Source organism: Taudactylus pleione, unplaced genomic scaffold (genome assembly GCF_031769625.1).
Source record: "Taudactylus pleione unplaced genomic scaffold, aTauple2 ptg000053l, whole genome shotgun sequence".
NCBI lineage: Eukaryota > Metazoa > Chordata > Amphibia > Anura > Myobatrachidae > Taudactylus > Taudactylus pleione.
The window spans coordinates 32612645-32639109 of NW_028284455.1; the positions used below are offsets into that span (position 1 = coordinate 32612645).

General features: G+C 43.3%; 1 protein-coding gene across 7 annotated transcripts in view; it reads left to right on the plus strand.

The window, feature by feature from the left end:
• The window catches only part of ANO10 (anoctamin 10), a 319184-nt gene extending 293830 nt beyond the window's left edge, over positions 1-25354 (plus strand). For all 7 annotated transcript variants that reach the window (XM_088463625.1, XM_088463672.1, XM_088463666.1 and 4 more), the window contains exon 13: positions 24096-25354. In XM_088463625.1, the coding sequence (XP_088319751.1) occupies positions 24096-24146 (51 nt within the window). In that variant the 3' untranslated portion in view covers positions 24147-25354. The remainder of the gene's footprint in view (positions 1-24095) is intronic.
• The last annotated feature ends 1111 nt before the right edge of the window (positions 25355-26465 follow it).

A 26465-nucleotide genomic window follows, 5' to 3' on the forward strand; every position in this document is an offset into this window, starting at 1 on the left:
TTATCCTGGCACTTTGGGCCTGATTCCGAAACCGATCATAATGTAAATGCAACTACAGACACCTTCTGCGAAAGTAATGCAAATGAATTGCAAAGAGAATGCTGATACGCACGTCCTAATGCCTACACATCTATGCGATCGCATCGCCCCTCTCTTCCATACCTAAGAGCAGCCATCATCATTACCATCGGCATAGGTGCAGGAGATCTAGTCCATAATCGTACAACTTGGAATACTGAGCAACTACACACCCACGAGACAGTTCTCGTTCATGTGTTAGCATAGTTGCCACCAAGTTGCACATGCAACACATGCAAACAATGGGAAAAATCGATAATTACGGCTGCAGTCGAAGCTGGGCGCGACACAGAATCAGGCCCTTTGTCTTTAACCAAGACTAGGGCTATACCTTTAGTAAACGCAATGATCTAAAAAGTATTCATCTTATTTCACAAGATATCACCCACAATAAAATTTAGAAATAGACATTACATTTCGGTATGGTATTATATGCCTTTATCCATCTTCAGTGTATGCTGGCAGTGTGGACATGAATATTCGATTCTGATGTATTTCGTACCTCCCAACTTTTGTCAGTACAAATAAGGACATTCGCATGTGCCTCGCGGAAAGAGGCGTGAAATCACAAAAAATATCATGCTAATGAGCCACGCACTGCATCTATTCACATGGCGACAGGACAGCAGTGGCCAGGCTGTTTTAGCAGGGTGCCACTAGAAAGGGCAGGGCGCATTTTGCTCTTTAAAAATGGGGCAGGGCGTGGTGCCCTGCTGAATCAACCTAGCGTGAACACTATAACTTGATGATATATCCCTTATGAAGGCCATAACTAGATATTCAGCCCTGTGTGATGCACCATTTTTTTACTACTCCACCATAATGATATCCAGTTCTTATAATATAGCATATCCGTAAAAAAATACCTAATGAGCATTTACAACAGTGGTTCCCATACTGTGCGCCGTGGCACCCTGGGGTGCCTCGGGACACTTGCAGGAGTGTCCCACGTTGATGGTCCAGGACCAAATCAAATTATTAATGTTCAATGTAATGTAAATATATGGACAAACAGAAGCGCAAACCCGTCCCCCACCACATAAATGAGCCTAAGGATGACCGGTAAGCATTTTACTTCACTTTACTACATTTTATTCTGAATTTCTCAATAACAAACTTTTGACTTAGGGGTGCCGTGAACACAATGCTGATACTCCAGGGCGCCGTGGTTCAAAAAAGTTTGGGAACCACTGATTTACAATATAGTTTCACTATAGTAGAATTAGTTGCAGCAAGCAGTATTTTAGGTAAAGAGGTGGAATGTGATGTGAGATGGGGAGTAAAGCATTGAATTGTCCTCACCTATTGTATAAACTTTCTGGATAGAATTCTAGTTATCACAACAATGTAAAGTCCTGATCTTTTAGGATAACACTAATAGGATAATTGATGTTTCATTCTCTACCAGATCGACCAGCATTCCACAACCTATATTACATCCTCCGATCTCTTCCTTTCCCTCCCTTCATTTGTTTTAATCTTGTATTTTTCTGTCTTTTAAGTTAATGATTCTTTAAGGGGCATATTTATAAAACAAAAAATAAATTCTTTACATGTATGCTTTACATAGTAGACATCTTATGAAGGATTACGTGGCCTTTTCTGACCTGTAGTAACCTGGTGACGTCATCTCTGTTACACACTGACCTGATAAATATAAACTGTGATTGCACTGAATTCATTCTGTGATGTGAAAATAACTAGAAAAAGGACCAAAAAGAGGACATGACTGTAGTCAGCAGGGCCACATGTGACATCTCTGAGTGCCGATAGCCCTTGGCTGTCTGTTTTCCAATGATGGGTGATCATACCCACAGTTATATTGGTGACATAGTGGTGTAATAAATCCTTTACAGCATGATTATCAGTGCCTTAGAGTATCAGTTTTTTTTTTACGGCACAACTAGGCCAAAATGTTCTTATTGAGAAAAATTATTAAATTAAGTAAGCTGTGTCTACCTGTCATCCTAAAGCTAGGTACAATTATCAGGCCGATCATCCAATTTCAGCTCAACAACCACCCGACCAATGAAGAACGTACACACTGAAGATCGGAGCATTTATCTGCACTGCTGAGTGATGGGCATAGTGAGTGATAGGCATAGTGAGTACCTAGCTTTTGGTTCAGTTATGTAGTGGTGGACAGAGTTGTGCTTATGTTTGTCCACATATTTTATGATCGGCAGCCTCCACCAGCACTGGTTTGGCCTATCGTATTGACCATAAATAACTTTATTTGGCACCCCGGCAAGTGCCCCACGGCACCCAGTTTGGGAACCACTGGCTTACGGTATTTGTTCATGAAAATAGAATAGCAACTGTGCTTTATTGTCAGATAGGTACAGTAAGAAATATTGGTTGAATAGTTGAACTAGTATTTTTCTATTGAGACCTCTGTGACATGCTGAATGGATACATTAAATATTTATGGGCTCATGAAATTCAAATTGTTTGCTGTGCTGCAGACAGTACACAGTGCAGGTCATGCTCACATATATGCTCAGAGCTCCGGAGGTCTGCAGCATAATTTACTGCAGACATAAGCCATAGACAAGGAGCTCAAACATGTTTTTAATGCTCCCGCAAGGAAAGTAAATCAAACATGGGAGTTGTCTGGGCACTCATATTGAGCTGTATTTTGAGACACTAATAGTGCTTGAACAGTACAATATAAGGCTTGTATGTAATGCTTCATTAACCCCTGATGGTAAATACTCAATGACATCCTAACCATGTTATGCCATTTACTATTAACTGCAAATCCTATACAGACTCTTGTTCTCTGCATTGTATTGGCTGATATGTAGCTTACCAATGCACAGAATGAAACAACTGGAAGTTATACTGATGCCTTTCCACCAATCAAGAGTGTGGGAACAGCTTAGAACGGGATGTAGTTATAATACCGATGTGCGGTATCTCGGCTGAAGAAATCCAGGCGCCGGAATGCCACTATCCGGCTAGAAGACCGGCGCCGGAATCCCGACAGCCAGGATGCTGAATGTAATGGTGCATACACACGGTCAGATTTTTCTTCAGATCTGTACAATAACGATTTTAAAAATCGTTCAATCATGTATATCTAAAGGAAAATCTGACATGTTTGTCAGATGAACGATGCACATTCCCGTTTGTCAGATAACAATATCTGACATCTGATGTGTTTGCAGTCAGATTTGTCAGATTTCATTAATTTTAATACAGGCAAAAATCGTTCATAGTTCATGGAATCGCTGGTAAAATCGTTCAAATCGTTATGAGTTCATTGTTCGTAGTTCATCGTTCGTCTGACAGATCTGACCGTGTGTATGCACCTTAAGTATAGCGGGGCTGGTCAGGACTTAGCTGCGGGGTGAGGGGGAGGGTTAGGGTTAGGCATCATGAGGGGGAGGTTAGAATTAGGTACCCCCAGAGGCGGGTTGGGGTTAGGCACCACTGGGGGGGGGTTTAGGTTTAGGCAGTAAGAGGGGAGGGTTAGGTTTAGGCACCAAGGGGGGAGGGTTCGGTTTAGGCACTATCGGGGAGGGTTAGGATAGGGTGGGAGGAGGGTTAGGTTTAGACACTATCGGGGAGGGTTAGGATAGGGTGGGGGGAGGGTTAGGGTTAGGATGTACAAACAGAGGGTTAGGGGATGAAGGGGGAGGGTAAGAAACAGTATATTGACAGCAGGCATCCCGACTACCGGGATGTCATACCCATTCCCTTAGAACCATATAACATGTCTTTGAAAGTTTCCTTATGAAAGTTTTGACTCTATGGAGGGATTCAATTGTTTTTCTGCACCGCAATAATTTATGGGAATTCAATTGTTCTGGGCTCCCATTAATTATCGCACTTGCCGCGCCCAAATAGACCGGGTTTATCAGCGTAAAATGCCCAAACCCATCTAAAGTCCTGGATAGCACGTCCAAATTGAAGTTTGGGTGCCCACACCAGGACTTTTCGCACATTTCTGCTTGCCACCTCAGGAGGGTACAAACAGAAATGTGTCTACCCAATGCATTCACTCCCGAAAGAAGCAACAATTAAATTGCTCCGTCTGGTGCCCATTAATTATCGCAGCACAAAAAAACAATTTAATTCCCCCCTATATGTATTATCTGTTACAGCTCCCTCTTGTTTAACTATTGTTTTATTTCAGGTAGGTTTTTATATTTTCATTTTTATCTCAAGCATTTGGCATACTTTTATGTGTTTCACCTCCTCTTTCTCCTTGCTGTTTTGGATTTTTGAAGTGTGGTAGTATTAAAGCAGGTAAAACAAAGATATCACTTGTGTCTTCAAATAAGAAAATTATATAACAGTATTTGCACTTTTTAATGACGTCTTTGTTTTTTTTTTTTAGAAACTAAACCACATACAGATGTGTTCTCATACTATTGCTGCAGTCGCGCCAAACAGCCCTTCTCGACACGCCAGGTCCCGTGCTACTCAGCTTGTGCTACTCTTCTTCTTCACCCGAAAATGTATCTTAGTTGCAATTGTATGCAACAAACCGCTTATCGAGACTGCACTGATTAATTTCATATATGATACTTCTGTATCTGTGAGCGACTTAAGCTGAATCTATAGCCACAGCTTTTTTCACGCTAAGGTCCGTTGTGCTTCGTATACAGACTCAGACGCACATACAAGTGTTACATATCAAATGAACCAATGCTGTCCCGTGAAGCAGTTTGCTGCATCCAATCATGACTAAGACGCATTGTTGGGTGAAAAAGGGGCCTGTCTGCTCACTCACACCAGGCGTCTTGTGCCACATGGCTAGGTGTATGAGGACATATCTGTAGGAAGTTAATATTCCAAGGAAATTAGAAAGGGGGTGTAATAAGAGGATGATTGCATGACTGCATTATGCAGTAGCATAGATCATATAGCTACAGTGCCCTTCCAATCTCATACATCACTATCATTCAGAACTGTTTCACCTCCTTTTGAAATTTTATGTATAAGGAGAATAAATTCTCTGGGCACATTACTATAATGGTGAAATTTCCATTCCAGTTTTCTTTCTTTAATTATTGATTGGTACACTGGTATGTACTACCTATGCTATTGCCATGCCAAACATTAGTTCCCATACCCTAACCCTATTACTATAGCTTCCGCTTTACTGCATGGATATTTACTCCCTTCCACACATGAAATTAATAAGTGAAATTACACTGTAAAGGAAGACATACAATAGATAGTTATTTTAGACCATTGGATCTCAAACCCTAATTTGTTTAGGAGATTATTCCTCTTGTGCTCCTGTGGATATAAGCACAACACATGACATTTGTTGAAGTTTGAAAATTATTGGTAAATCCCAAGTTTTTATCTGAAGATCTTAAATAACCCCACAAGTTAGGGTTATTAGCGATGAGCAATATGTAGTGTTACCATTCAAAAAAGGTAAAATGCAGTCTGTTTGACCACATTTCCCATATGTATGAAGCTCCAAGGGGCGTATCTACCCATTGGTCAGGATGGCACTCGCCAGGGGCGCCGACCAAAGGGGGGGCGCCGTCCGGCAGTGCCACCAGCAGCCAAGGGGTGGACAAGTCCCCCGGCCCCACAAGTGTACGGCAGACCGCAGTGAGAGCGGTCTGCCCTACACAGTTTACAAACTGCCGCCAGCAGTATGACATCTCTCCCATGCAGGAGAAGAACAGGCGGGACTCTGACTGGACAGCGGCAGTCGCGTCAGGAGCGGGGATCAGGTAAGTTATATATTTTTTTCTTTGTGTGTGTAGGGGGTCACTGAAATAGGGAGTGGCCACTACTGGGGGCAATTTATGGGGGGGTTGCCCGCTACTGGGGTCTCTGTATAGGGGTGGCCACTACTGGGGGCAATTTATGGGGGGTTGCCCGCTACTGGGGGCTCTGTATAGGGGTGGCCACTACTGGGGGCTCTGTATAGGGGTGGCCACTACTGGGGGCACTCTATGGGGGTGGCCACTGCTGGGGGCACTGAAATAGTGGGTGACCGCTACTGGGGGCACTTTATGGGGGGTGCCTGCTACTGGGGGCTCTGTATAGGGGTGGCCACTATTGGGGACAATTTAGGGGGGTGGCCGCTACTGGGGGCACAGTATAGGGGTGGCCACTACTGGTGGCACTGTAGAGGAGGGACTACTACTACATGGGGCACTGTATAGGGAGGACTACTTCTGGGGTCAATACAGCATAGGGGGGACTACAACTGTGGTCTACTACTGGGAGCACTCTATAGGGGGGACTTCTGGGGGCAATGCAGCATAGGGGGATTGCTACTGGAGGTTTACTACTGGGGGCACTGCATGGGGGGGGTGCCAGTCCATTACATTGCCAGGGGCGCTTGGATCCCTAGATACACCCCTGTGAAGCTCCACAATGTGATACATTCCAGAGCTTGGACCCGGTGGCCTATGGGCTTCTTATCAGGTTTCTTCTGAGAGGGATCCCTCCCAGTGTCCTCCGGCATGCACATAGGGACTTCTGGGTAACAAACTCGGAAGTGCCTCTAGCATCTAGGTATCACAAAGGACAGCTCTTATCGGGAGAGCTGTCCTTTGCGATTTTAATCACATTTCTAAGTACATACCAACGTAATTAACGTCGGATTTACCACATCACGGTTGTGATGCTTAGTACATCCCGCCCTATGACTGATATGCAGATTTCTAAACAAGTTTAGGGAAACTTTCGCATAGCTGTCTGCCTTACTGCCCATGTCACTCTTCTGAGGAGCATTGCTCAGTCCTCAAAATAATTGGGGACCAACTCGCCTCTTTTATTACTACGTATATGTTAATATGCACAGGGCAAGTTACAACACATATAAGTAATAAAAGAGAACATTTGCATTTTTCTATAGCTATTCTGTTATTGTAATTACACAGCAGTTTGGTATCCAATAATTATAGATCTATTAAAATAATTATAAATACATTTGGTGAATGGTGATTAATGTATCTCACTACAGTACAATATAAGACAATATCAGTTAGTCTCTTTCTAAAACCACACTCCTAATAAATTCTGGATATATCCTTCCTTCTTCCCGGATCATAGTGTAACAGTGAATAGTTAATAGACTGTAATAATCCTTTCTTCACATAATTTTTACAAATAGAAATGTTGATGGAATGCTTAGATATATCTGAAAAATGAAGTTAGAATCATTGTGTTGAGTGTTTTTCCCTGAGTTCACAGCATTTCAGTGCATTGCAGAATGTGGTGAATCATTGAAATTTATCAAATGTATCACATGATTGGACAATCGAGCATGGAATGATTTTGCTATACTGAGAAATTGTTTTAGCTAAAAAAAAACATGGTACTACTGTATAAACATACTTTGTAGCAAACCTAGGTACATTACTGTATGTGCCAGGGCTTAGACTCCTGAAGCCGGTCAAGACAAGGTTGGTGCCTCACAGCTTGTGTGCTGTTTGGCCAGATTTTAACTTTTTTGTGGGTTTTTTGTGTACGTAGTAGCTTTTACTGAATTTGAAGGCCGGTATTAGAAATGACACTTGGTTTCACCACTGTAGCAGCTGATATTTGGTAATAAGCACCGGGACATTTAAGACTGATGTAACTTCTGTGATAACCCACTAGCTTCCTTTTCTTCTTTGGGTTTCATAGGGTCCAGGAATTACCTTGGGATATATAGTTGGATAGCGTCCATTGCACCAAACAGCAAAGCTTTGGAGCTCCCAGCATGCACTGGTCCTCCTCCCTATATACCCCGCCCCCAGCCACAGGCATTCATTTGTTTTGTTTGGTGAGCGGCAAGACGCACCTGTTATAACAGCAAGACTGCTTGCCAGTCCTAAGCTTTTTTCTTTTATGTTTTACCTTAAGTTATGAAACTTCAGAGTTTAGCGGTATTTAGCGCCAGTAATGACGCTCTACTGCGGCTCCATCTACCTCCGCCGACGGCGAAACACTAGTATCGCTGTCAGCCCTGAGGTTCTCGGCAGGTCTCAGCTTGGCTTAGCTGGCGGCCTAAAGATGCTGAAGTCCGGGATTGCGGTCGGCTAAACGGAGATGTCCGGTAAGGATTCCTCTCAGGGAATCATGCGCAAGCAGTCCTTTGCCTCTGGTGTTGAGACGCTCCAGAGGCCGCTGCGGGTGAAAGACGCTTTGCGATTCCTCACTACGGCGGTCGGGACCATATGGTCTGTTGCCCGGGGATGGGTGGTAAGACGCACTAGAGCGCACTAGTCAACATCTTATTACCTTGTAGTGCAGCGTACCCAGCCGTCAAAATCGCAGCTTAGGGGAGATAAGGCACTGCCCCGTCTGCTCCTCCCCCAAGACGCCAACTTCCGGGTACGGATTCCCGCATCTGGGAAAAATGACCACCTCATGTGTGAGACGCGCGCAGTTCAGCGTCTGTCCACAGCTGCAGCATTTGTCTCAGAGGTTTGGTCTGTCTCTCTATACACCTCTCCCTTGGGTTTGCCATATAGCGTACTCTATATCCTACCATCCCCCTCCAGTTAGTTGATTGAGTCCATATGGCTGTAACAATTGCGCGTCTTTTTGCATTTGAATGTGACTGTATGCCAGCTGCTGTATGCACACTGCCTATGTTTTAAAAACTGTCAGGTACTGCTATCACGGTTTCTCCTTATACCTCTGAGGGTGGGGTGTGTCACTGATAGTGTAAGTCACATTGAATTTAGACTTGCATAGCTTGTACATTTGATTATTTTGGATAAGGATGAGAGTCTCCGGTGCTTATATCCTGTAAGTTCTGTGCCACAGGCCTGTCTGAGCAGATTGTTAATTGGAATGGGTTATGTAAAAACTGTAGCAGGAGACAGTTACCTAGTACATCTGGTACTCCTGCAACAGCACCAGAGCCATCGTGGATGGCTATCACACCTGATGTCCTGTCCTATCTAATAGGCAAGGCGACGGAGGTATGGGCTCCAGCTGCGAGGTTACCTCAGGCTATGGGGTTCCCACATCATGTACATCCTATGTGTTTGTCCCCCATGAATCCCCGTTGGGCTGACATGGCTGCTCACTCAAGCCAGAGTACACTACCGTCTTCAGCCTCTCCGCAGGTGGAAAGACCGGTGGTAGTGAGGAAGTAGGGGCATAGAAGGGGCTCTCACCAGGTGTTGCCTCGAGAGTCGGACTCAACCTCGTCAGATGAGGATTCTCAGACTTCTGGGTCAGTCTCGGTAAAGGAGGATCATCAGTCCTTGGTAGATGTTCCCTCTCTGGTAAGAGTGGTAAGGTCTATCCTTAATATTCAGGAGGAGGTGGTCGCACCAACATCTAACGAGGTGGTCTTTAGACGTCAGGTGGTGGCCAAAGACTATTTCCCGCACTCAGGACAGTTGACAAATTTCATGTCTCAGGCATGGGAAACTCCTAGCAAGCATTTAACGTCTTGGTCAACCAAGCGCCTGGCATCCAAGTCAGATGGTAAGCCTACTGTCTGATGGAGCAGGCCTCCCCTTAGAGGATGTCAGGGTTGGAGGCTGACTGTTACATTTCTCCCAGGCTTGGCATTAGACAACTACAGATGCCTGGGTGCGAGAGCTGTTTGCTCACAGTTATGCCATAACATTCCGAAGGCATCCCCCTCAGAGGTTTGTGGTTACAAATCTTCCTGCGGACCCAGTCAGAGTCTCGGCCTATAGAGAATCTGTGGAGGCCCTCCTGAACTCAGGAGTCATAGTCCCAGTTCCTGTGACGCAACAGGGAAGGGGTTACTACTCCAAATTTATTTTTTGATCCTAAAACCCAATGGGTCGCACCGTCCTATCCTGAATCTAAAATCTTTCAACAGATTTGTCAGGGCACCAAAGTTCCGTATGGAGACTCTACGGTCAATTATGCTGGCAATGGAGCCGGGAGACTTCATGGTTTCACTGGACATTCAGGATGCATATCTGCATGTCCTGGTTGCACAATGCCACCAGACCTTTCTCAGGTTTGCAGTGGATCAGCAACATTTTCAATTTCAGGCTCTACCCTTCGGTCTGGCCACAGCGACTTGGGTATTTACAATGATGATGGCAGTTATGACGGCTCATCTCAGGGGTGCACCTGGGGGCATGGCTGTACTCTCTGCAACAGAGGATCTTTCTGCCAGAGGACAAGATTGTGGCACTACAGTCTCTGGTGCACAGTCTATCGTGCAAGCAAGTAGTGTCAGTCCAATTTGCTATGCAGATTCTGGGCTCCATGGTAGCCACATTCGACATGGTGGCTTATGCCCAGTTCCACTCCAGGGCCCTACAGCTGTGGATCCTGGCCCAGTGTAATGGTCAGCATCATTAGATAAAACGTCAGATGATTTGTGTCTCAGCAGAGGCTCTGCTCTCCCTGGCTTGGTGGCTGGAGACGACTCACTTAGACAAAGGTCGTCCGTTATGGGTCCCGGAATGGGTACTCCTCACCACAGACGCAAGTCTAAGAGGATGGGGAGCAGTGATTGGTCAGCACACCTTTCAGGGAAGGTGGACAGACCAAGAAAGCCATCTACCAATAAATATATTGGAGCTTCGGGCAGTGCACAGGGCACTTCGTCTGGCATAGGACCTTCTTCAGGGCAGGCCTGTCCAGTGGCGGATCCAGGGGGGGGGCGATTGGAGTGATCGCTCCCCCCTAAGACACAGTCCGTCCTTTATCATTTCTCTCCTTTGCATCATTCAGAGGAGAGAAATGATAAAGGCTGTGCTGTGATCGGAGCTGTGTAAGCGCGCTCCCTCCTCCCAGTCAGGGGGGTGTGTCACTGACAGGCTGTCACCCGGGAGCCAGGGAGGAAGAGATCACAGCCGGCTCCTCGCACCCTGCTGCTGCTGCAGCAGGACTGGCCAGAGACTGTCATTCCTGCACACTCTACAGTGGCGCTGTCTGAGCACTACTGACTCTGTGCAGGGAGACGCCTCCATCCTTGCCCGTTATGCACTCGCACAGAGGAGTAGGTGGGGGGCATGGTTTCTGCTGTCCTTGGACAGAGGGAGGGGAGAAGCAGGGAGATAGCTGGGGGAGAGGGGAGCATGGTGATGGCTGCTTCTGCCCCGAACAGAGGGGATGGGGGGATGGATTCTGCTGCCCTCAAATAGAGGGAGGGGAGAGCAGGGAGATGGCTGTTTCTGCCCCTGCAGAGAGGGGGGTGGATGGCTTCTGTTGCCCTCAGACAGATGGAGGGGGGAGCAGGGAGATGGCTGCTGGGGCTAACACGGTGTATTCACACATAGTGAATACATAAACATATTTGAATTGTAATAATCAAATATGTACAAAAGAAAAACATGTGAAGGGGAGGAGCTGGGACCAGAAAGGGGAGGTGCCAGTACAGGAAAGAGGAGGAGTTGAAATTAATAATTAAATGCCACCCCTAAAAGAACAGTCTAGATCCGCCCCTGGGCCTGTTCAGATTCAGTCCGACAATGTGACGGCAGTGGCCTACATAAACCATCAAGGAGGCAGACGCAGTCCGGCAGCCATGAAGGAGGTGGCAAAAATTCTGCTGTGGGCAGAGAACCAATCTCGCCAATTTTTATCCCAGGTGTTCTCAACTGGGAAGCGGACTTCCTAAGTCGCCAGGACATACACGTCGGAGAATAGGCTCTTCATCCGGAGGTGTTTCAAATCCTGGTGGACAGGTGGGGGTTGCCAGACGTAGACCTTATGGCGTCATGTCACAACCACAAGGTCCCCAGCTATGGGTCCAGGACAAGGGACCCCTCAGCAGCCTTCGTGGATGCCCTGGCGGTGAGATGGAACTTCAGGTTAGCGTACCTGTTTCCTCCAATCTCCCTCCTCTCAATAGTTGTCAGGAAATTCAAACAGGGAAGCGGCAGGATGATTCTATTAGCCCCTGCCTGGCCTAGGAGGCATTGGTATTCGGATCTGACACGTCTATCAATAGACAGTCCATTTCCACTGCCTCTGCTGCAAGATCTGTTAATGCAGGCCCCGTGTCTTTACCAGGATTTACATCGGCTGGCTTTCATGGCTTGGCTCTTGAGTCTTCCGTTTTAAAGGTCAGGGGTTTTCTCCGTCAGTGATACAGACGATGCTAAGAGCAAGGAAGCCTGCTTCTGCTCGCATCTATTACTTGATTTGGCAGTCATTTTTTCTGTGGTGTTATAACAGGAAATATGATCCTAACATATTCAACGTGGCTAGGGTACTTGGTTTTCTCCAGGCTGTATTAAACTTAGGTCTTCGCCTGGCTACCTTGAGAGTCAAAGTTTCGGCTTTGACTGTTTGGTTACAGCTCCTCTGCCGGATGTTAGAACATTCATGCAGGGGGTACTGCAACTTTAAACTCCATTCCTCCCACCGGTAGTACCGTGGGATTTGTCTCTGGTTCTTAGAGCACTACAGACGCATCCCTTTTAACCATAAAAGGTGGACTTGAGATGGCTGACGGCGAAGACGCTTTTTCTCCTGGGTATATCTTCAGCTCGCAGAGTGTCTGACCTGGCAGCTCTGTCATGTCATTCTCCCTATTTGGTGTTTCATCAGAATAGAGCTGTCCTCTGTACCAAGGCGGGCTACTTTCCAACGGTGGTTTCCTGTTTCCATATTAATGAGGAAATTATAGTCCTGGCCTTTCAGTCTTCAGACCTGTCTACAGGTGAAGCTCACCTTGATGTGATTCGAGCCCTCAGGAAAACAGATTCTCTATTTGTGGGATTCCATAAAAGAGGTTGGCCAGCAAATAAACAGACTTTGTCTCGCTGGCTCCGTCTGACCATTTCCCAGGTCTATACTCAGGCTAATCTCACTGTTCCTAACAGGGTGACAGCCCATTCCACTCGGTCTGTCGGACCATCGTGGCCTCTGCTGAACAGCTCTGCAAGGCAGCCAACTGGTCTTCCATGAGGACGTTCATAAAGTTCTATGCTTTTGATTCATATGCCTCCCAGGATGCTTCCTTTGGCGGCGGATTCTCCTATCTTCTCAGGAGCGTCCCCATCCCTAAGAGAACTGCTTTAGGATTTTCCAAGGTAATTCCTGTGAACCCTATGGAACCCAAAGAAGAAATACAGAATTATGGTATAACATACCTTTTGATAATTATTTTTCTTTAAGTCCCATAGGGTCCACAGGGTACCCACCCTGACGCGCCTGGCCTCAGATGGACCTGTTCTTAAAGCTTTATATCACAGATTCCCTCTTAGCTTGTTGAGTGTTTTCTTGTGAAATGTTTCTTCCTTCTCTATTCTCCGTCTCTTGCTGCGAGGCTTAATCACGAACTGAATGCCTGTGGCTGGGGGTGGGGCCGGGTATATATGGAGGAGGACCAGTGCATGCTTGGAGCTCCAAAGCTTTGCTGTTTGTGCAATGGACGCTGTCCAGCTATATATCCCAAGGTAATTCCTGTAGACCCTATGGACCTCGAAGAAAAATAATGATGAAAAGGTATGTTATTTATCAGACTCACCTCTCTCTCCCCAGGTATAACTGTGCTGGACCAAGTGACAGTGCTCTCAGACTATTGGTCCAGGCAATTTTAAATAGCTTGCCTGGCAATTCACCCATGCTAGTTGGGGGAACTGGGACTGTCCCGCCGAGCAGCGGATGAATAGATGCATAGAGCAGCCTAGAATCTCATGGGGTACTGGACATGCCTCCAGAGTAATGGAAATGAGGGGCATGCCGCAAGTTCATGCCCCCTTCACACAAAGCCACTTCTAAATATCCAGCTTTGGTATAGTAACTTGTGCTCCTCACATCTACCTTTGTTGCTGACCTGGTTCTGTGTATTGGTTACAGTTTTCCTTATTATGATCTTAGCTATTCTTATAAACAAGATTTGTTTTCTTATATTAACATAAACACTCAGGCGTGTTCAACCAGTAAGCTCTCAGTCAATTCTAAAGTTGGTTATACATCTACACCGTTAAAACTATATACTGGTATATAGGCTCTCTTAATCGCTTTACATGTACTGCAGTAGTGTTAATACACAGTCAGACAACATACACATTGATGAGAGTAAAAATCATAAAAGATGTATTAAGATTATGTTATAAACCTGATGTTTTTATCACTGTAATCACATAGAAAGTTAGAAACAAATTGGTTTATAATATATCTAAAAGTTTTGCGTCTTAAATTGTTTATATCTAATATATACGACAAGGGAGAAGATGGCTAAGCCACAAATGGGTAAGAGGTGGGATAGTGAGGGTAGGTTGAGGACTGTGAAGAAAAAGAAAAAAGAAATAAAAATAGTGATAAAGCAATCCTGCTTTTCTAGACACCATAATGTAAACAGGTGCAAAATTTCAACTTGTTCAGAATGTCGACATTCAAAATGTTGACAGGTACACATGTTGACAATCAATTTTCAGCTTACCTAAAATTTCTTTTGTCTACATTTTGCCTGCGTCATATTCTATAGTTATTGACATTTTAACCAAGTCGACATTATGGCGTCAACCTTTTGACTGTCGACATTGTAACGGTCAACAGTAAAGACCACAAACCAAAAAGATTGGGCAACCCTAAAACTCTGCGCACTCCTTTTAAAGTAGCATACATCATACAGCAAAGAACCCGATACAATACTATAAATATAGTCTTACTGCCCAAAGGAAATGTTCAATGTGATGGATGCAGTTGTAGTTCTTCTTGTATGGAATCTTGCCGAAAATGGAAAAAGGAACAAACAAGAAGAAAATAATAGTGTAGTAATTCGTAATGAATAAAAGTAGTACATGTAAAGTGATTAAGAGAGCCTATATACCAGTTTGTAGTTTTAACGGTGTTATTTGAGAGACTTTTTTTCATTACGAATTACTACACTATATTATTTTCTTCTTGTTTGTTCTCTTTTTCCAGACTATATTTATAGTATTGTATCGGTTTCTTTGCTGTATGATGTGTGCTACTTTATAAGGAGTGCGCAGAGTTTTAGGGTTGCCCAATCTTTTTGGTTTGTGACTTATCTTTTGGGGGTTGGTGATCCCCCCACGGTCAATCCTTCTTGCAGCCCCCTTGTGCGCAGTTGTCCACTGTACCTTTCTGTTTACAACAGTAAAGACCAAATGTATACCATATACTGAATTGTATGCATCTCTGTGGCCGGACCGCCCTCGTACCTACAGTTGATTTCATAGCTGCCATCATTATTAGTACCCACCTGCACCAAACCTATTGCTGGTGCAAAAGATATGTCTGAGAACAGGTATAAATGTAACGTACGCAAAGCTTTTTCTTCAATCCCTGACATTATGCTCTATCTGAATTTACCCTATGTGCAAACGGCCAGTTACTACCCAGTTACACCACTCAGCTGCAGCCTGGAGATGCAGCCAAGTTGCATAAAATGTAAAGCCATAGCTGTGTATTCTTGTATTATAACCATATGTGCAACTTAAATAAGAAAACACACATTTTCTGAGAATAAATCATAATAATATGAATATGAATAATTACAATTTTATAAAAAGTAAACTGTATTAACACAATATCAGCATTACATAACCATAGTCGTGCCACAAAAATGCATTATGATGTAATAATGAACAGCTGGTTAAATAAACTGGATAAACCGTAATAGCTAGAGTCCTTTGTGACCACTTGCGACCTCCACTGCTGTTTTTGAGACATTTTACTTTTTGTTATGTGTATGATTTTATATTACTCATTGATTTATCCCACATTTTTTTCTTGTTTTAAATTTTTTATTTTTTTTTATTAACAGAAAGTTTGTATTTTAATATTTTGCCCTATTAGCGATTGTTGTATGTTACATTTCTTTATTTTCTTGGCTGGTACTTATGTTATGGAATTCACCTGTTTTCAGTTATTATAATGACCTATACCTGTTATTTTGTATCACATCATTCAACACAAAACGTACTGTATTTGCGGCAAAATTATTATTTACCATTCTCTATTGTTTATTTTAATTTAATTCCTATAGTATTTTAATAAAATACTGGTTTTATACACTTTTGGGGTTGGTTTTGGATAAATAAAAAAAATCATCAAAATTGAGATTTTATTTTCAAAAACAAACCTTTAATAACGTGTGTTTCACCTCATAGAATTCATCAAATTAAATAATAGGCCCCCTTTACTGTATGTCACAAATTTTATGACCCTTTCAACATTCTGGGTCCTTTTGTAAAATAAGCAATTTATTGAACGTGACTGGAGGCTGGATCATCTTTTAAACTGTATTGTCATTCACAAACCTCTCTGAGGTCCCTTATGCCCTAAATCCTGTATCTCTAGTGCTATATTGCAGTTCTGCTCTGGCTATTATGTCCTGTAGAGTTAAAATAATGTTTTTAAGTTCCTCTTAATGCCAAAGTCATCTGAAATGTATAAAGTGTAATCAGTGACATGGCCAGTAAAGGACAGGGATGGATTTCCTGCCTCGCTCCAGCTGCTAGCTTGCACTGATGCTGCACTGCATCAAGCACATTTCCAATAAAGTTAATTGGTAATCTAGAGATACCCGACCATTGATTTATTAAATGTGATTCAAGATCAGCTTGTGGCTGGCGGTTTTTACTCTGTGGGCTCAGTCCTTCTCCCTTTAAATCATCAATTTGTTGCCATGTAATTATTTATGTAACACACTGCTGCAGTCAAGTCATGTGTTTGGTATTTGATATTAGTTCAGCGCTGTCTGATCCAGCAGCCCAACCACTCAGCAGCCACATCTGTCCAATCTGGACGACCACTTGTGTGACAAAATGGGGAACTGATAGACAGGATTGGCCCTGGAATGGCCAACATAAAATGTATATACACAGATCAATATGAAGTACAATACAGTAGTTAAGAATTGACAGGCAGCAAAAGACGCTGAATGCAAAACAAGAATTTGGGATGCTAATGTACTTTCCACATGTATTTGTAATATTGATATATACATATAACTGGTTGAGTTGCAATCTAAATCATGTTCTTAAAGAAAAAACTGTGCTAAAGCGGATAGCATTTGTGATGCATTTTAAGGCTGCCGTACAGAGCATCAGAGCATTAATGTACTGCTCCCGCCATGGAGCCCTGGACCTCTATGGTTTGTCTCAACCCCAACTGAAACCAAGACTGTCTGTTGTTTTGGAGGGGGTGTGAGGAGAACTAATGAGAATCTGCAGTCACCATCAACTTCTCACAACTCTGTTATTTCTTTGTGTTTATAGTATGTTAAAGTATGCATACTTATTATTGGTATTTATTTCGTTTTTTCTCCTTGCATGGATTGCCTGCAGTCTACTGAATATTGTTTAACTGCACAAAATGGCTTCCTCCACAGTGTGTTCGCAACTTGTGTACATTAATGTTTCCTGTCTGTGCTAATGTAATATCCTGTATGCCAGGTATGTATATGCCAGGGACATCTGTAAACTGGCAGATTCAGCAAACATTTTAGTGATAAGAAGATATTTACGATCTGTTCCTTGTTGTGTTGTTAGACATTCCGGTAGGCAAATCCTTTATTTGATTATAATTAAACACTGACTTAATGGGAAAAATACTATTTTAGTAATCTTCCTATGTAAACATTAAATGTAGCCTTTTGTACTTAAAGTGCGGGTACATCATGTCTGGAATGGAAAGGATTCAGGAAACTTCAAAGCACCCAAAAAGGAAGGAGATTGTAGAACAGGTTTCCCATGGAGGACAAATCAGCCACAATGAGCACAGTCTACGGAAATTCCTGCTTGTGAATAAGTACAATTAATGAGCGCCTAGACTGCCATTTAGCACGTCAGTGTTTCTATTTCTGTAATCAGGTGCTTCCATCCTTGTGCCTTTATGTTCTTTGCACATTTCTAGTTACAGTGTGTTGTTACACTTGTGGAGGTGTGATCCCCTTTACTGGTGTCCAGAAGAATGACAGGACTGCTTCTGTCTAAAGCAAGATAAAAGATGGTGTGTAAGTCTTGAAGCGTAAGAGTAGGTGGAACAAATACAGTACAGCAACCACAAATAATTCCTGCTATTGTTCTGTTAGCCTTGGGATTTATCCACACCACAACATACTTATAGATGTATTTATTAGAGGACAACAAATAATAGTGGGTATACACTGTCTGACCTTGCTGTTCAGCCCTGCACAGTTTCTCACTCGTAATTGGCCCAATTGGGCCTAATCTGGCTGCTCTGCATTGGGGTGCTTTGTGACCTGTCTGTAAGGACAGCGATGGCAAATGATAATTGGTCTCTTCTGACCACACTCTCCAATGTGCCCAGCAGTATTCCAGTCTATTCCATTCTGATCATTATGACTATAGAGACACATACTATAGTATGGTAATATGGAAATTATGTAATTCATCAAGTTCCAAGATTTTGGAACTTGACAGTGATACTGTATGCCACTGTGAGATGGCGTACAGCACCCGATGCATCTGAGGGATCTGAAAAGATCCCTCCCTGCTGTACCCTCATACTTGAAGCTCCTATCTCCCTGCTCTTCGAGCGGTCCTCCTGTGAGCCGGGGCCAATGGAGAGGGCACAGTAGTGGCGGCGGGGGAACTGACACGGCGGGGCTGCTGGTCTGAGCGGGGAACACAGACTCCCGCTGTGGCTGTAGCTCTGCTGCGGCGGGGAGACAGTGGGGTTGGCCGGGGGGGGGGGGGAGCGGGCAGGCGGGGCTAGCTCTTCTCTTTTCTTCTGCTGCTTCACTTTACAGTCTTTTCAAAAAAATGCTGTATTTCCAAAAAGCTGCCTCTGTAAAAAGAGCAGCTATTCGGAAGTGATAATAAGTATGGGGGGGCATGATGATTGCCTCCGATACTTGGATTGAACTTGCAGCAAATTTAATCCTTAATTATCACTGGGCATAGTTTTATCATGATGAATAGGGCCCTATATGTGATGATTTTATTTCTGTGTATCCAGTTTGGGAAAAGACTACTTATATGTACAATTCTATTGTATTTCGCTATCATAACATATCCTGTGTATGCATTTATTGTTGAAGCACTAAAACTGAATAATAGACATTTTTAGGAGTAAGCGAATGTTTCTTTTTTTCATAGTATAACACCATCTCCTGCATTTGACGACAGTCTTTGTTTACCATAAGAGAATTAACCTTACAATGTATCCTTCATCCACACACAGTGAAAGCAGTTATTTTGTTAGCTGAACCGATATTCATGAAATTGCAGAACACCCATTCTTTAGGTACCAGTGAAGACCATAGTGAATGGATAGTCTGTTTTTAGCCTACAAAATGTCAATTAAATTTGGCCTCTTGGAGATTTTCCCTCTATGGTCCATGATTAGCCCCAACAGACAGTGCAGCTTACTTGGCTGCTTAATAGCTTATCCGCTCAGGACAAGCCCAAGCCACTGTGGAACACAGACCAAAAAGAAGTGGGGAGGGGGGGGGAGGGTACATGGAAAAATGAGGGCTTAATGTTACACAACGATGGAGGTACCTCTGTTCCCACAAAGTATAGACTGTGGGCCTGATTCAGGGCCGCTCGCTCTGAATCAGGGCGTGTTTTTTTATTTGTTTGTTTTTTACTCCAGCCCGCTCGCAAAGCTGTGGGTGACACCCACAGCTTGTGCAAGCGGCCTGGAGTTTGTCGCAATTATCGCGACCATCGGGCTTGCGACGAGACCCTGTGGTAGGGTCTCGGCTCCCGCAAGCCCGAGTGGACTTCCTGCTCTAATAGAGCAGGAAATCCACTACTGACATCACTAGTGATGTCAGTAGGGCCGTCCACAAACGCCAGGCATTCCTAAGGGAACGCCTGCATTTGTGCAGCCACCCCACCTCCCCACCTACAAAACGGGGTGAGCTGTCACTCACCATCGACAGCCACCCTGTTTTGTAGCGAGACCCATAGCTGTCGCTGGACGGGTCTCGCGCATGCGCACGCCGGAGGCGGCGCATGTGCAGTGGGGGACCATGGACCCGCTTGCGAGTGGGTCTGAATCAGGCCCTATGTTCCATGCTTTGTTTGTTTTTATCCGCTTATCCCCAGGTTACAGGAGAAGTGTGTGCTGAGCATCTAGCTGCCTGATTTTCCAGTAGTCTCCTCTTTACCAGACATTTATTTTAAGTAAATGTTTAACAGTCTCTCAATGTTTGTACCATTATAAAACCTATAAAAGTGCTGTAGCTACCCTGGGACACGACTTAAATTGCCAAGATAAATTCAATCGTAGCACCTTCCATAGTTGCAGGAAAATAACCTGTGGTTCCCCGGTATCATGACATTGTGGTCCACCAGTACTCAGTCACAAGTCCCTTTTGATGTCACAAAAATTGTTGCCTATGCATCTCTCTGTTGTACAAAAAGGAGCAGATATTTACACAGCAGAATGTGAAATACAGTTTGCACATGATTTGCATAGACAGGTGTTGCTAACTTCTGTGGATAGGCAGTTTGATGCACCTATGTCCTTGATACACAAAAAAAAGAATCTGATTTATAAGGTAAGCTAATAATGAGGAAGGGTAAATTGATCATAGCAGTGGTTCCCAAACTTGTTCGGTTCATGGCTTCCTTATTGTCTCAGAATTTTTTGGCAGCACCCTTAGGCCAAGCCGGGGTAGATTCAGATAGCGTAGAAGTACCATTGGAATCTTCCCTGCAAACAAATTCATATGTGAAGTGTACACTTTATTCTACAAATCAGATGTATTCTTGTATAGTTGGCTCTAGAGTCCCCTTCAGTGCGGCGATTTTGTTAGCAATTCAAGATGACCTCAGGTGATTTAGCTGTGGGAAATGAATAACTTTGTCTGTACTGATTGTAACAAATCTACAGATTTCTAGTTAAACATCTACAATACAGGACTTCTATTTTCATGAGAAAAATGATGCATGACTTTTTCTATGCAAAACCCTTGTGTCACCTTAAATCCACCTCTTGTTACAGGGAAACTACAGGTAAAATAAATTATTTTGTGTATTAAAGGGACACGATACCAAAACTATAAATCTAACCAATATAAAAATGTTTACGTAAAGTGTGTGTCACAAACTGGGCCAGGGACCCTTGTACCTTCCTGTGCGTCTGTGCCGTCGCACTCTGCCGTGCCATTGACCTGCTACTCAGGCGACCTCCATTGGAGGATCGGCTGCAGCATCCCCGATGTTGCCTGTGTCCAGCTGCCGTAGATCCCTGCGCGCGCGGCGCGCCAGCATTCAAACTTTCCAGGACCTGAGCGCAGCCATCTTGGGCCAGGTCAGGTAATACCGATGCATCCAGTCAGCAGCAGTCCCTAGTTGCCTCAGCCAATCCTCTCCAGCCTGGTACTATAAAGGACCTCCCTGTAACACATGCTGGTTGCCAGTACAACAATGTCCATTGCTGCAGCATGACCTATGTTCCTGAGCTCCCGGTGTGAAACCTATTCTTTCCAGCACAACAAAGCAAATCCTAGTTCTTCAGTTCAATCCACAGTACTCCAGTCCGGAGTCAATTCCAAGTTCTTCAGTTCAATCCACAGTACCCCAGTCCGGAGTCAAATCCAAGTTCTTTAGTTCAATCCACAGTACTCCAGTCCGGAGTCAAATCCATGTTCTTCAGTTCAATCCACAGTGCTCCAGCCTGGAGTCAAATCCAAGTTCTTCAGTTCAGTCCACGATACTCCAGTCCGGAGATCAAGTTCAAGTTCATTCAAGTTCCAAGTCTACAGTTCCTTTTCCAAGTTCAACGACTAATTAGAGACTTTCCCCTACAATCTTATTCAGCATCTTCTAGTTGCATTATCTCTGCTCAGAGGACTCTAGTATTTCATTTTACACTACAATCTTCTTTTATTTCAACTGTATGAGCAGAAATAATGTTAAACCATCCAGTTTCAAACCATCTACATGATCCAGGTGTTTCTGTCCAACACCCCAGTTCAGGTACACAACTCCAAGTTCCTCAGTCCTTGACAGTGTATGTATGTGTATATATATATATATATATATATATATATACACACAAGTCCCCATGCCATACTGTAGTTGCAGTTGTGACACCTTTACCAAATAACAGCCAGTTTGAGAGCTGAACCGATGTCCATGAGAATACAGTTTATTAGTTCACTAGAAATTTATGAAATCAGATAAAAAAAAGTCAAGCCCTCCCTCCCTGGGTGCATTGTGGAGAAGGTGTGCTTTGTTTATAGAATGGAGTGTAACTCCAGTATTATTTTCCGCACTCCACATAAATTTTCCTCAATCTGGACACTCTGGTTAAATCACTAGGGGGACTCCTCTCCATTTTCCCATGGCCTCATAGTAGGTTTAGCATGATGATTGATATACATAGGTTAGAGTCTCTTGTAATTGATACCATGTTCTCATTGTCTTGTACTCTGCCATCCCCCCATGTACCTTCCTCTCCTCCTTCCAGTTTTTTTTTTTCATTGAAAAATGTTTAATAAACAGTTTAAAATAAATGATGACATCACTGGGTCTCATGTGTTAATGATGTCAGTAGCTTTCAGTAATTTGCTGAATACTGGTTTAGTCTTCAGCACCCACTGTGTATACTGTAGGTGACGGGTACACTTTAAGATGCTTGTCATTATACTCTGTTATAAAACCAGATTGGAATGTTCCCTTCCCTATCACAGACAGAAGTATGGATGTATTTAATCACCAATATCTGCACTTCTGAGAGTCTCTAACACTTAAGTTTTCTAGTGTTGCCTAGAAATAGTTTCATATGGAACTGCTTGTGTCCTATTTCTGTACCCTGGCGGATGATTACACTCTAGGGTCCAGTGTTGGGACCATCATCCATTTTGCTTGGTTCTTGGCCACTTGAATAAAGTATGTTTCATGTGGCTCAGGGGAATCGTGAGACTTTCTCAGGATGTCAGGAATAACAGCTCCTGGGGTACACAAGGCCTAATTATAGCTGCACAGTAATTGTATTTATACATGACTATAATAGACTTATTTTATAGCTGAATATTCAAAAAGTTATTATCAGTATGCTGCACACATAGGAAAATTGAATCCTTTATGAGTATAAAATGTATTAGTCATGAATAGGATAAAAAACATGGAAATCTTTTGAATAGTCCAAATTAGTTTGCATGAAGTTAATTCTATGCTCCTCTCCTTGCACCGGTGACCTCTGTGTCCTGTTACTGGATATAGATGGGCTGGATTTCTTCTGGTAACATTCCAGACACTATAGGGGCTGACTCTGAGTAGCAAGCAGTGCATCTGTGTCTGCTTCTCTTGCTGGTCGCAAGTCTGTGACTTTATGCGAATGCCACTACAAGTCATTCAGCGTCATAATGTGCAGAGGCTGAGACACCCACTTTGAGCGTCTTTAGATGCTCAAATAGCGTTTGGTGCAGCTTTAGATGCAACCATCTGTCGACACCATCTGAACTTGCCCCAGCCCCATGCTAGGTGCAGATTCTCCGTCAGAGTAGGTCAGTAGTGTATCCGAGTTCATAGCCACTACAGCGACAATCCCTTAACACCCATAAGACAGACTGTCTACGTGCGTCTGCCATTACACCTTGCTGTCACTGCCCAGGAGCGTCCACTACATTTTTAAGATATTTCAGAGAGCGTATATCTCAATCGCACATGCGACCCTGTGCACACGGCCTCAGGACGCATGTGCACGAGACCAATATTGCTCAACTGTGTCCGACATCACCAGTACGTCCGACTCAGAATCGGCACATATGACTTAGTCTTCCAGCCTCATGGCCCTGCTCCCAGCCATTAAAGATCCCAACACTTTACAGGCAATCAGCTAATTATAGGCATGTATAAAGCGTTAAAGAAAGGGTTCAACTCCAAAAACTGAAGTTGTCCACAAAGTCTAGAGAATATGAGGTGTGTGCGGTTTTAGTATTTCCACTTTTATTGGACAAAAACAAAACATATCCTTGTTTTTCTTGTAGATTGTAAGCTTTTCTACATGGTCTCCATTTGGGCTTGTTAGAACTTTTATGTGTTTTATATATTATATTATATTGAATAACCAGTCCAATTTAGATCACTAAAATATTTTGAATGTCAACTGTATCTATTGAAAACCGGAAATGACTTAATTAAAATGGCTGATGCTGCTCTATTTTAACATGTGGTGTTTTTGTTTTTCAGCAAATGAAGCTGTCATTCGAATCACTTACTGAAGACACCATAGACTCTTGAAGAAATGCAACTTTCCTGTGGAGGATAAAAAAAAAATAAATATATATATATAAAATAATAGTATCTATTTAAAATCTTGCAATAAGATGTTCACTTTTACCTACACCAAAGCACTGCTTGGCTCCTCAGGTTTAAAAGTATTTTACTTTATTTACTGTATTCAAGCCCGGGTGAAGGAGGCATGGTCTAATCACGGGAGGCGTGGCCATGTCCCCTTAGGGGGGCGGGGGTATTTGTGATTGCTCCCTCCACAGGCATAGGAGACTGCCGTGAACAGTCTCCCAGTGCAGCCCAGCACACAGCAGCATGTGCTGGGCTGCTGTGATGTAAGAGGGGGGTCGGTGCCGGGCCCCTCCAGCAAGCCTGGGCAACTATTACCTGCCCCCCCTTCCTCTCGGCGCCCCTGACTGTATTACTTCTATTATTTTGTATCTGTATTAACTGGTGCCTGCATGTTGTTTCTGTGTATTTTGCTTAGTGTGTAGTGTACAATGTGCCTCGATCAACAATATTCTACAATCCCATTGGCTGGTAGAATATTGTATGACGTACAGTTCAACAAAAGCCTGGGTGCAGAAGTGTTTATAGCTGAGCTAAGATTGTTTACATTTATGTATAATCTATATATCAAGCAGATTTATATGTGGGTCTTTAGTTACAATTGAGTTATTTTTACAAAAGGATGTGATCATATGTACAATACACTACACCAGCTCACCCATGGTTACCCTTAAGAACCACTGAGAAAAATGAAACAAGTGTGAAATATAAATTATGTAACATTCATGAAAGTGCAATAGGTCCCATTCATTAATATGGTTCCAAGCATACTTTTTGTTCTTACAAGGGAAATTAGGTAATCCATCTGTTGCCCACAATAATACAAGTCTAATAAAGACAAATAATGTTACAAAGTACCAATCAGTATTTTGAATATCAAATTCTGAAATACAGCTTAATATTTTCTTCTAGTTACATCATAATTATGTCATTTGTAAGACAAAATAATAAAAGAAAAAAGAATTATAATGTTTACAAAGACAAAAGCATCTCCAAAGTGACTTTCATGACATTAAAGTACTTCTGACAATCTCATTTTCTGTATCTTTTTATGAACATGACATAAAATTCAAGTTAAGATTATTTGTTTCTTTGTAAGATGGGGTCTTTCTGTTGTGTTTTTATGTCTTAATTTTGTACCTCTAGGGCAGGGTTTCCCAACCACTGTCCTCAAGGCACACTAACAATCCAGGTTTCAAGGATAGCCATACTTGAGCACAGGTGTTTTAATTAGTATCTCAGTTATTTTGATTTAACCATCTGTTCTCAAGCATGAATATCACTAAAACCTGGACTGTTGGTGTGCCTTGTGGACCTAGGTTGGGAAACACTGCTCTCTGAGTATATTTACTAAAGTGGGGGGTTTAGAAATGGAGATGTTGCCCATAGTAACCAATAAGATTCTAGCTATTATCTTCTATAAGGTGCTAGATAAATGTTAAGTAGAATCTGATTGGTTGCTATGGGCAACATATCCACTTCTAAAAACCCGCACTTTAGTAAGTAAACCCCCTAGTATCTCTATATTTACAAGGGCTGCACCGATTCCATACTTTAGAATTGGCTGAATAGCAAACCTTCTTACAATAGTGTGACAGATCAAGGTTGTAACGAGGAGTATGCAAACAATGTCGCAACCCAGGGCATTATCCGAGGGGGCGGCATGGTTGCTGCCATGAGGGCTACAAATTCCAGCTTGTAGGATGTATGGTGAGGCACCCCACTGCTTAGAAAGGTGCAGGCTGCCTCCTTGGGACACGCCCAATGTCTTTCCTGTGCCTGCACTTGTTCTCTGACATCATGATGTCCCCTAAGCCGTGGGGTGGGGTTTGCTAGCCCGGTGGGCCTCTGCGCTCTGCTACAGCACTATGGCAGATACCAATGAGCAGGAGGTTTTGAAAGGGATAATTGTGTCCTGTACACTCAGGACCTCACTTACAGTTAGGAACAAATGCAGCTAAGAGGTGAACATTTTCTGTCATCCAAATGCATTTATTTTATTTTTTCCTGCATCCAGGGAAAATACTTTCTGCTTTAGCATGTAAACATTGGTCAGGTTATTATTACACTGCGACTTAGAGTTGACCTAAGACGCTCCCCCTCCCCGCTCTAAATCTGTCTGCACATTGCACATTTCCCTGCCTGTACCACATTGTGTTATTGCCAGGTTGGAAATGTGTATCTTTTAGCTGGATTTACTCCTAACTGTAGAAGAGGCCCTAAATGTATAGGAAACCAGGGCTTGGTTCTGGTTACGTT